General features: G+C 46.5%; 1 protein-coding gene and 1 long non-coding RNA gene across 2 annotated transcripts in view; both read left to right on the top strand.

Annotated features, from left to right (window-relative positions):
• Positions 1-1,635, top strand: LOC125302540. Its single transcript, XR_007194920.1, has 3 exons — positions 1-47; positions 1,235-1,381; positions 1,621-1,635. It is a non-coding gene; the product is annotated as an uncharacterized LOC125302540 (long non-coding RNA).
• Positions 1,636-1,745: 110 nt separating this feature from the next.
• Positions 1,746-12,658, top strand: part of LOC125302393 — a 15,666-nt gene continuing 4,753 nt past the window's right edge. Inside the window, exons 1-5 of the mRNA XM_048255546.1 lie at positions 1,746-1,927; positions 2,141-2,267; positions 6,263-6,424; positions 7,677-7,754; positions 12,163-12,240. Coding sequence (XP_048111503.1) covers positions 1,746-1,927; positions 2,141-2,267; positions 6,263-6,424; positions 7,677-7,754; positions 12,163-12,240 — 627 coding nt within the window. The remainder of the gene's footprint in view (positions 1,928-2,140; positions 2,268-6,262; positions 6,425-7,676; positions 7,755-12,162; positions 12,241-12,658) is intronic.

The following is a 12,658-nucleotide window of genomic DNA, read 5'->3' as shown; positions in this document are numbered from 1 at the left end:
AGACGCCCTTTAGGCATGAAGCAGCACGGGCATCACTGGCTTTCACGGTAAGAACACACACAAACACACACGCACACACACACGCACGCACGCACGCACCCACAAACACATACACACACACACTCATGCACTTCACAATGACACCCAAATACAGTTTTACGCACACATACACATACACGCACGCACACACACTCATGCACTCTCTCAATGACACCCAAATACAGTTTTACACACGCACACACACACACACACACACACATGCACATGCACACACACACACTCATGCACTCTCACAATGACACCCAAAAACAGTTTTCCACACACACACACACACACACACAGATAGATACTTTAGATAGATACTTTATTGATCCCTAGGGGAAATTCAAACATACACACACACACACACACACACACACGATGCAGGTCCATGTCGTTTTCAGAAGCACGTAAGGGTACACAGCAGAACATGCAGCGGAAAGTGCCGTTTGCATTACATCACATTTAGCAGACTCTTCTTGACCAAAGTGACTTACATGTTAACTTTATTACAAGGGATCGCATTGTCCCCGGAGCAATTTGGGGTTGCTTTGGGGGCAGCCGTGGCCTACTGGTTAGCACTTTGGACTTGTAACCGGAGGGTTGCCGGTTCGAACCCTGACCAGTAGGCCATGGCTGAAGTGCCCTTGAGCAAGGCACCTAACCCCTCACTGCTCCCCGAGCGCCGCTGTTGTTGCAGGCAGCTTACTGCGCCGGGATTAGTGTGTGCTTCACCTCAATGTGTGTTCACTGTGTGTGTTTCACTACTTCACGGATTGGGATAAATGCAGAAATTTCCCTCATGGGATCAAAAGAGTATATGTACTATACTATAGTATACTTGCTCAAGGGCACAACGGTGGAAGCCGGGAATTGAACCCACAACTTTCAGGCTACTGCACACTAGCCCAGTTCCTACAGCCCAGCACTACACTACCACCTCCCCCACACCTCACTACAACCACCACTACACTACAACCACTCTCCCTCAGAATGTGTGTGTGTGTACATACGCAGGGCTCTACAGTGCACCCATTTCGTTCACACATGTCGAGTCAAAATGATGGCGTGCGAGTGCAAAAAAATATTTAGGCGCACTGGTGCGAATGACTTCTAACCATGTCAGTGTTTGTCTACAAAATGGGCAAATGCGTGCGTGTGTGCGTGCGTGTGTATGTGTGTGTGTGTGTTCCAGGCTGGTGTGTTTCCAGACGAGCAGCAAATGGCTGTGGGCCGTGGGAAACGTCCGTTGCAGGACAGTGATGACTCGGACGAGTACCTGCCTCAACAGGACAATGATGATGACGAGGAGGGGGAGGATGATGAGTATGAGGATGAAGATGTAAGCACGCACGCACGCACACACACACACACAGGCAGAGAGAGAGGCACACACACACACACGCGCACGCACGCACGCACACACACACAGGCAGAGAGAGAGGCATGCACACACACACAGGCATTACATTTGTAATTTCCATTGTGAACATTAATAAATGATTACATGTGGATTTGTCTCTGTCTGTATGTGTGTGTGTGTGCTTTTCTCTCTCTCTGCCTGTGTGTGTGTGTGTGCAGGGTGAGCTGATGAAGGTGAGGGGCTGTTAATGATCTTGGGCACCTTGTGACTTCTCGCATTAGACCAAGTGCGCGCACCTGTGGTGACTTCATGGTGGCGAGGGTGAGGGAGCACTCGCCAGGCCATGGTGAGGGGCCCGGGCGGCAGCAACAAGAAGCTGCAGCAGAAGTGTCACCAAGGCCCAGTGCACCGCCAGGCCATGGTGAGGGTGAGGGGCATGGTGAGGGTGAGGGGCATGGTGAGGGTGAGGGGCATGGTGAGGGGCACTCGCCAGGCCATGGTGAGGGGCACTCGCCAGGCCAAGCGGTGAGGGAGGGGCATGGTGAGGGGGTGAGGGGCACCCCGGCCAGGCCATGGTGAGTGGGGGTGAGGGGGCATGGTGAGGGCACCCCGCCAGGCCATGGTGTGAGGGGTGAGGGGCCCCTCGGCCAGGCCAGCGGTGAGGGGTGAGGGGCATGGTGAGGCGAGGGGCACCGCCAGGCCAGCGGTGTGAGGGGGTGAGGGGCAACCTGTGGGAAGTGTGGAGGGCTGCCATGGTGAGGGGCACCCGCGCACCTGTGACTTCTGCGTGGACAAGCCCAAGTTCGGCGGCAGCAACAAGAAGCGGCAGAAGTGCCGCCTGCGCCAGTGCACTCGCCAGGCCATGGTGAGGGGGTGAGGGGGCATGGTGAGGGGGTGAGGGGGCACTCGCCAGGCCATGGTGAGGGGGGAGAGGGGCATGGTGAGGGGGCACTCGCCAGGCCATGGTGAGGGGGTGAGGGGGCATGGTGAGGGGGTGAGGGGGCACTCGCCAGGCCATGGTGAGGGGGTGAGGGGGCACGGTTGCCATGGTGAGGGGGCACTTTCGACAGGCCATGGTGAGGGGCGCACTCGACGGGCCATGGTGAGGGGCACTTCGCCAGGCCATGGTGAGGGGCATGGTTGCCATGGTGAGGGGCACTCGACAGGCCATGGTGAGGGGCACGGTTGCCATGGTGAGGGGGCACGGTTGCCATGGTGAGGGGGCACTCGACAGGCCATGGTGAGGGGGCACGGTTGCCATGGTGAGGGGGCACTCGACAGGCCATGGTGAGGGGGCACGGTTGCCATGGTGAGGGGGCACGGTTGCCATGGTGAGGTATAGCGTTAGAGGCTAGAGGGGCATGGTCACCCAGCGCTCGCTAGAGGGGGGCATGGGCACTGGGCAGGCCATAGGAAAGGGGTGATTGGGGGTTGGTGATTAATTGGTGATTAGCGGTTGGTGATTAGCGGTTGGTGATTGGGGGTTGGTGATTAGCGGTTGGTGATTAGCGGTTGGTGATTAGCGGTTGGTGATTGGGGGTTGGGCGTTGATGATTAGTGGTTGGCGATTGGGGTTGGTAATTGTTTTGGGTGGTTGGTGTTTAGCGGCTAGTGAGTAGCGGTTGGTGTTTGACGGTTGGTGATTGGTTTGGGCAGTTGGTGATTAGTGGTTGGTGATTGGTTTGGGTGGTTGGTGATTAGTGGTTGTATAAGTATATATACTTTTTTGATCCCGTGAGGGAAATTTGGTCTCTGCATTTAACCCAATCGGTGAATTAGTGAAACACAAACAGCACACAGTGAGGTGAAGCACACACTAATCCCGGCGCAGTGAGCTGCCTGCTACAACGGCGGCGCTCGGGGATAATTGGTTTGGGCGGTTGGTCTTGAATTGATTAGTCTTGAATTATTCTTGAATTTCCCCGTGATCAATAAAGTATCTATCTATCTATCTAGTGGTTAGTGATTAGGGTGGCTGTAGGTGATTAGTGGTTGGTGATTGGTTTTGGCGGTTGGTGGTTAGTGGTTAGTGGTTGGTGATTAGTGGTTGGTTTGGGCGGTTGGTGATTAGATAGATAGATAGATAGATAGATACATGCTTTATTGATCCCCAAGGGGAAATTCAAGTGGTTAGTAATTAGTGGTTGGTTTGGGCGGTTGGTGATTGGTTTGGGCTGTTGGTGATTAGCGGTTGGTGTTTAGCGGTTGGTGATTGTGCATGTTGTGTTAGCGGTTGGCGATTAGCGGTTGGTTATTGTGCATGTTGTGTTGGTTATTGTGCATGTTGTGTTAGCGGTTGGCGATGAGCGGTTGGTTATTGTGCATGTTGTGTTAGTGGTTGGTGATTAGCGGTTGGCGATTAGTGGATGGTTATTGTGCATTTTGTGTTAGCGGTTGGTGATTGTGCATGTTGTGTTAGCGGTTGGTGATGGGGGGTTGGTGATTAGTGGTTGGTGTTAAGCGGTTGGTGATTAGCGGTTGATTTGCGGTTGGTTATTGTGCATGTTGTGTTAGCGGTTGGTGAATAGCAGTTGGTTATTGTGCATGTTGTGTTAGCGCAGCGTTTCTCAAACTGTGGGTCGCGACCCACTACTGGGTCGTGGAGACATGCCAGGTGGGGTGCGAACTGGCGTGAAAAACAGGAGTTTTATTTATTTTTTTATCTGTAGCCTGGGCCCAGGTAGCACCCGATCTAATGGACGACTGTGTTATTCACAGGGAAGCGCTTCGTGTCAAGGCAGCTTAGTTAGTCCCGACCTACATGAGATTTTGAACGTTGTTGTGAGAGTGGTGAATTTCATCAAAACCGCCCCTTAAAAGCGTCTATTCTCCGCTGACTTCATAAGAGATGGTAGCTGACCAAAAGGCTGTACTGTTTCACAGCTGAGGCAAGGTGGCTTTCCCCGAGGTAAAGTGCTGTCGCGACGCGGTTTGAGCTCGAAATGCCTCTTCTTGGAGGAAGAGCGATGTTTGAATCTGCAAGCACGCTCACTAATGAACATTTCTTGACGGTTGGCCTATCTTAGCAATATATTTGATATATCTTAGCTGCATACATTTGAGTTAAATGTCCAGTTACAAGGCAAAGACAAGCACCTACCTCACCTAGCAAATAAGATTACTGCATTCACCAAAAAAAACTTTGAGTATGGGACAACCGATCAAAGCACAGTATTATGCCTTTGAGATTTCTGAGCCAAAATCGCTAAAACGCCTGATTGGGGAGGCACTCTTGTGATCCCATGTATTAAACAGCAGGCCTACATCACATCCCTGCAAAGTTTATTTCAAAAATATTTCCCAACCAGCAGTGCTCAGTATGACTGGATTATGGATCCATTTAATGCAGCATGTTGGTATTTCATTGAATATATTGTACAATGCTGTAAAATGGCCTATACTTCCTAATATGTTGCTGAAAAACAGAAATATGTGTGTTATGTATTTATTTATTATTATTTCTGCAGCACCAGCTGATTTTAACTCTGTTGAAGAGGATATATTTAGAACTTGTCATTATTTCAATAAATTTGACAATTTTAAGCTTGACCTACCACTTTCTTAGAAGCGATGAGGGACAGGTGGGGCTCGAGAATGCCCCTTGATCAAAGTGGGGAATGAAAGAAAAGTTTGAGAACCACTGATCTAGTTTGTTAACTACCACAGTCACGAGTTGGGTCGCGATAGTCTGTCATTTTTTAAAAAGTGGGTCCCCAGAAAAAAAAGAGAAACACTGTGTTAGCGGTTGGTGATTAGCGGTTGGTTATTGTGCATGTTGTGTTAGCGGTTGGTGATGGGGGTTGGTGATTAGTGGTTGGTGTTTAGCGGTTGGTGAATAGCAGTTGGTGATTTGTGGTTGGTTATTGTGCATGTTGTGTTAGCGGTTGGTGATTAGCGGTTGGTTATTGTGCATGTTGTGTTAGCGGTTGGTGATGGGGTTGTTGATTAGTGGTTGGTGTTTAGCGGTTGGTGAATAGTAGTTGGTGATTTGTGGTTGGTGTTTAGTGGTTGGTGAATAGCAGTTGGCGATTAGCGGTTGGTTATTGTGCATGTTGTGTTAGCGGTTGGTGATTAGCGGTTGGTGATTGTGCATGTTGTGTCAACACTCATCTGGGGCCGACCTCTGCCATTAATGCTGTTTAGCTCTGTGTGTTAGTGTGTCCATGCATGGAGGATGAGGCTTACAGTGTGTGTGTAAATGAGAGTGTGTGTGTGTGTGTGTGTGTATACCATGCATGTCTGTCTGCCGGCAGATACATTGTGTGTTTGTCCTCCTAGATGCATTAATGCTTGTAGATTAGCAGTGTGTGTGTAAATGAGTGTGTGTGTGTTTGTCCTCCTAGATGCATTAATGCTTGTAGATTAGCAGTGTGTGTGTAAATGAGTGTGTGTGTGTGTGTTTGTCCTCCTAGATGCATTAATGCTTGTAGATTAGCAGTGTGTGTGTGTGTGTGTTCCTACAGCTTTGAATATTCATGCTTGGAGATTAACAATGTCTATGTGTGTATGCGAGTGTGTTTTGGAGATTAGCAATGTGTTTGTGTGTTTGCATGTGTGTACAGCTGTGTGTATTGCTTGTAGATGCCGTGTGTATGTGTGTGTGTGTATGTGTGTATGTGCATGTGTTGCTTGTAGATGCCTTGACAGAAGGTTCTCTGAGGCCAGTCTTGTTCTGCTGGGGAGACTGTGCTCCCAGTGCACTGTGTTCTGTTGTGCGGTTCTGTCGTGCGGTTCTATTTGTTGTGTCCTGCCGGCTGGTGTGAAGGCCATTCTGCCCTGCGAGCAAAGCGTAGAGCGCGTTGACCAATGGCGTGTTCTGTTTATGTATGTGTTTGACAGAGACACTTGTTGCCCTTGCAGCTGGGGGAGGAGCTCCACAGCAGCAGGGCGGGGCATAGCAAGAGGAGGCGGGGCCATGGCTCCAGCAGGGAGGCATCATGGGAGTTTGAGTTTTCCGACAACGAGAACGAGGAACGGCGCTCTCGAGCGCCCAGGGAGACCATGGCGTACAAGACTTATTCCGTGAGTCCCCACACTACGCCTCACACACACACACACACACTCGTCCTTAAAACTGCACCTCACTCACAGACGTTTACATCAGAGGTGATTGCTCTAAGACTACAGGGGAAGCTCAGCCTCCTATACAATATCACGGGAAGTTGCATCAAATATCACTGTATTAAATTAGCCTACTATTCCAACTAGAACATGCTAAAAAGGTGTTCATCTTCATGGCTAGTTTGTTCAGCAATAACGGTTTGCAGGTCATCTATTGTGATTTCGCACCCCTAATACATTGCTGTGACGACACGATCAATCAAAAACCCATAGACGCTCGGCTTCACTGGACTTTCAATGGCACTACAGAGTGGGCTGATCTCAGTGCAGAAAAGCTAGATCTTTATTGGACAAACGCCACAAAATTGTCATTTCCAGGGAAGCCCGGCGTCTCTGGGAGTGAATGGGGCAGTGGGAAGGCCCGGACGCCGAGCTTCTGAATGATGATTGGCAGAAACGTCATAGTGGCTGGACTCTTTTTGATTGACAGCATAGTGTCGCGATCGGACAAGAAGACAGGTTTCAAGTTCAGGGATGTGTTAACGTTAGTGTTGGCAGGTGAAGTCGAGAGGCAAGTTGCAGCTGAAATTCTCATATATTTATGAGCAATACAGTCGGTTTCTATTTGTTTTTGTACATGTCCTACTGTAAATAAAACCATAATGTGGAGTTACAGAGTTTGTGACTTGCTTTTGTTTCAATTTGTGTACTTAGCCAGATAGCTCGCTAACATTATAACTGTGCAGCTAATGTTTACTTGAATTTTAAAAGCCATTAGATTGTCTTCCCCACCAGAGGAGATTCAAAATAAAACAGCAAGGCAGATGAACGTATAGAATAGTCACAGAGAAATAACTAGCAACCAAATAAACTCTTACCAAAGTGAACTTGTAAAATGTAGCCAAACCAACTGCAATGTCTCAGAACTCTAATGTATACTGTTTGGTCTATTCTGGGTTTTGGGATACTTTTTGCCCTCAAAGAACAATATAGCACCTTAATAATATTATCGGTATTTTAATAATTGACCATTTTTATCAGAACTTCCCCTATTCCCAAGAGCAGCAACCGCCACTGATTTACATATACACACACAAACACACACTTATTTGTACCTAAAACTGAACCGCTCTCATACACCCACACATCTCTCTCTCTCTCTCTCACACACACACACACACACATCACTGAAAAGAGTGTTTGTCTTGTGTAGAGGCAAAATCCAGGGCGGGGAACAGAGGAGACGAGGAGTCCACTGGTGTCGCACATACCCATCGTGAGTACACACCAGGTCAGTACACACACACACACCCATCGTGAGTACACACCAGGTCAGTACACACACACACACACCCATCGTGAGTACACACCAGGTCAGTACACACACACACACACACACCCATCGTAAGTACACACCAGGTCAGTACACACACACACACACACACACCCATCGTGAGTACACACCAGGTCAGTACACACACACACACACACACACACACACACACACCCATCGTGAGTACACACCAGGTCAGTACACACACACACACACACACACACCCATCGTGAGTACACACCAGGTCAGTACACACACACACACACACACACACCCCCATCGTGAGTGCACATCAGGTCAGTACACACACACACACACACACACACACCCATCGTGAGTACACACCAGGTCAGTACACACACACACACACACACACACACACACACCCATCGTGAGTACACACCAGGTCAGTACACACACACACACACACACACACACACCCATCGTGAGTGCACACCAGGTCAGTACACACACACACACACACACACACCCATTGTGAGTACACACCAGGTCAGTACACACACACACACACACACACACACACCCCATCGTGAGTACACACCAGGTCAGTACACACACACACACACACCCATCGTGAGTACACACCAGGTCAGTACACACACACACACACACACACACACACACACACCCATCGTGAGTACACACCAGGTCAGTACACACACACACACACACACACACACACACACACATACTCATACACTCATCACAGTAGCAGCAACTGGAATCTATGCATTTCCACCAAATTATTTTTGGAATCTGGTCCCTTATCATACCTGTTAATTGTGACTGCCGTTAAACGACTTATATCGCGGACTAAATTCAAGATGTCGGTGAACGGAACTTCATGAAGGTACTGTCTGTATAAATCGTCTTGTAAATAAACTACCAGTGCTTTTTCAAAGTTCAATGTCTCGTTTCAAAGTTCAATGTCTCATTTTAAATGTCAAGGCCCTCGGAAGTCTACCAATGAAGTATGGAGCTACTTTGAGCCTCGTAAATGGTGTAAAACAGTGATTTATTTGCATGGCCAGGTCGATGCCCGAGGCACCCCCATCGAAAACCTGTTGGTAGCATCGGCTAACTAGCGCCAGATTTCTGAGTGCAGGGGACAAGCCAAGATGAGCTATGAGACATACGTTCACACTAGGTATCATGTTTCAACACACTTTAGGTCAATATCACACCGGAATTCTCCTTTAAGTTTAAAATTGATCGAAATTACATCTTGATCTCGAACTTCGAAAAAAGGTAGAATCGACGATGTAGCCACACACCCCAATGTCACGTCCAGCATGCATGCCAAGAGGCAAAACAAAACACACACACACACACACACGTTGAACTGCGGAGCATCAACATTATCGAATCACTTGAAGCTGCAGCCAGTTAAAAAACACATCAACCAAACTCCTAGCCCCTCCTGCTACTTTGAGATCACCGGTGTGGAAGTATTTTGTTGTTCATTCACGTCAGTTAACACTAACTTATAGGAACGTTACGTTAGGGCTGGGCGATATATCGGTATTACGACAACGACCGATATATTTTTGAAAATGATATGTAGTTGAGACAATATCGTAATACCGGTATTATGTCAAATAATGGGCCATTTTATCAAAGCCACTTGCTCTTCTGTGTTCAGACCATTCAGATAGCCGCGGCTCTGCTCAACTGCCCTATCATGTAACGTTCTCCCTCGTAGCACTACAAACTAAAGGTGTTTGAGTCGTGACTCACTCGGATCTTTCACCCGTGTCTTTAAATTAACCCATGAGTCGAGTCTCTGGTATCATTAACTTCGGGTCAGTTGAGTCCTACTACAATTCAGTCTAAAAAAGCGATATAAAAGCGCCGCACACACAAACCTCTTGCAACATTAGCTATCCTCCCAGCCCAGCCATCGTAGCTGCCAAAAATGTAACAATTTAAGTAGGCAACCACAACTCCACAAATCAACTCAAAGCGACTGGTGAGCAGGCAGTCGAGATAACTGGTTAACTTCCCGCCAAAGCCGGAAACATTGCAGACTCACAGACCATGGGACTCAGATTGGAGGCTGAGTAGCAATCCGGGTTAGTCGGATCAGCCGGCCCGGTTAGGCTACGTTGAGTACGAGTCAGTCGAATCAGCCATTACACGTTGTCATGAGTGGATCTGCAAGACAGTAGCTCCTCCTCGAGGTGAAAAGCAATTCCACAACAAAAGCCATTCTTTCACTTCTGAAATAACATTCAATGTTCTGCATGTAGCCTAGACATAATTAGATTTGGTGTATAGATGTAGCATATTAAAATGCAATTAGATTAATTGCAGACAGTCGAACTACTGCATCTCATGGAGCTGCTTTGATATCTACCGGGTCAGTCGAATCAGCCCGGGCCGAGGCGGATTCGTTGGTATGAGTCGCGAGTCAACCCGAATCAGCCGGCTTCGTTGTCATGAGTGGATCTTTAGAGCAGCGAAAGTAACTCCTCGTTAAAGGTGAAAAACAAATCCACAACAAAAGCCATGCTTTCACTTCTAAAATAACATATGTTCTGCGCGCATAGCCTACTTTAAAATGCAATTTAGATTAAGACAGTCGAGAAACATTGCAAGCTCTGTATGGAGAGTAGGCTATGTGAGATTAAACTTATTACCAAAATATTGCATTGTGCAGTACAATGTAGGCCTGCGTTGTCAGTCAGGGTCAACTTTAGGTCTTTTGTTATTTGCACAGCTTTATCAGGTAACTGTAGCCTATGCCTATTGGCAGGCCTATGTTATTGTTTACACTTTTGCACAGCTGTGTTAGAGCAGTCTGAAATCATTATAATTAAAGCTGGTTGAGTGAATATGAAACACTTAGCTCTTTCTGTTTAAAATATCGATATATATAGGTATATCGCCAATCAGCTCAAAATATATTGGGATCTCAGTTTTGGTCCATATCGCCCAGCCCTACTCCTTGTGCAGTTAAATATTTACAAACAGGTATGTGCTGTGTAGCCTACTTTTTTCTTATTTGCACAGCTCTATCTGTATGCCAATTGGTTTTATTATATTGGCTTTTAACGGTAGCCTATGTTTTGTGTTACCTTTATTGTAAAGCTGTAGGCCTGTGTTGCCAATCAGGGTCTACCAATAATATTGTTATTTGCACATCCCTCAGAGCAACTGTATGCCTATTGGTATATGTTATTGTTTACACCTTTTGCACAGCTCTGTTAGAAACAGTCTGAAATGAATATAATTAAAACCGGCTGTGTTGTCATAATTGTTGTGTTGAGTGAATATATGAAGCGCTTCGCTCTTTCTGTTTGAAATATCAATATCGTATCGATATCGTATATCGCCAATCAGCCCCAAAATATCGGGATATCAGTTTTGGTCCATATCGCCCAGCCCTACGTCACGTCACCTATTAACACCTATTCCAACCTCTTACGTGTACTGTATGTGTCACTTAATATTAATTTCTATACAAACCAAGGCTGATTGGATTCCTAAAGAAAGCATAAGCACCCACACCATAAGTGTATCTAAATTAGCTATGTGCCAAAAATTACATTTTACCGTGACTCCAAGAGCTGTAAACAGTGTTGTAAGGCTGCGTGTACAAATCAGCTTGGAGCTCCAGTGGAATTTTGATTTGTGACGAGAATTCTCGGGCTAACCGATATTTCAGGCAGTAAAAGCCCTGGTAAGAACCAAACTAGATTTTGTTCAAATCTACACACCTATGGCTACTGAAAATGTTAAGGTTCATTTATCAAATGTTATTTTGAAGTATTAAAAAACATTGTTGTTTTAGAATTTTCAAACAAAATGGTTGGTAATTGGTGGTTTTACGATACTCAACTTAGCAAGTGAAAAGAAGTTCTAGTTACAGTCCAAAGTTACTTTAAGCCATAAAATGCACATTGATAAGTACACTATTCCATGATCACTAACCTTGTCTCTTCGGAGGCGCACCTAAGTACACACTGTGTGTGTGTGTTTGTGTGTGCTAGAACAATCACATTATCATTACGTGTCGTTTCATTTCACTATGTTCACATCTGTGTCTGTTTTGTTCACTAGCTCATGGTAGGAACGGTTTCAAAATAAGAAAAGCCCCCCAAAACAGAACTGGAAATAAGGCCAAAAAAAGTAATCAACAAAAGAAATGCATTAATAGTAATATAATGGAAAAAAGATCAACAATTTAATTGAATCGTGTCTTTAAAATTGAAAACTAAATCGAGGATTTGGAGCATTGTGACGCCCCTGAGTACACACCACTGTGTGTGTGTGTGTGTGTGTGTGTGTGTGTCTTTCATCTCTGAGTGAGTGAGTGATCGATCTCTGATGTTGCCCCCCCCAGACGCCTCGCCCCAGCGTCGGCAGTGGCAGACAGAACTCGTCCAACCAGCTGCCTCAGATCGCCAGTGCTCCGCACGCAGTGAGTTTCTGTGTGTGTGTGTGTGTGTATGTCTGATTTGTTTGGTGTGTTACAGTATATGTGTGTGTGTGTGTGTTCCGTGACCATAAATGATAAGAAATGGTTCAACATAATAAAGGAAAAGCCGTAGAGTCAACGTGGTGAAAATGAACAAATTTAATCAAGTTAAGCTCCCAAACGTACAGGAAAACCCTTGGACTTATTAAAGGTACACTATGCAGGTTTGGGACTTATTAAAGGTACACTATGCAGGTTTGAGACTTATTAAAGGTACACTATGCAGGTTTGAAAACCCTTGGACTTATTAAAGGTACACTATGCAGGTTTGAAAACCTTTGGACTTATTGAAGGTACACTATGCAGGTTTGAAAAAGATTTCAGGGTGTTCTACCAGAACATCTAGTATTAATGACAGAAG

This window comes from Alosa alosa, chromosome 10 (assembly GCF_017589495.1).
Source record: "Alosa alosa isolate M-15738 ecotype Scorff River chromosome 10, AALO_Geno_1.1, whole genome shotgun sequence".
Taxonomy (NCBI): Eukaryota; Metazoa; Chordata; class Actinopteri; order Clupeiformes; family Clupeidae; genus Alosa; species Alosa alosa.
The sequence above is the reverse complement of the archived record's forward strand: the minus strand, read 5'-3'. Positions and strand labels throughout refer to the sequence as shown.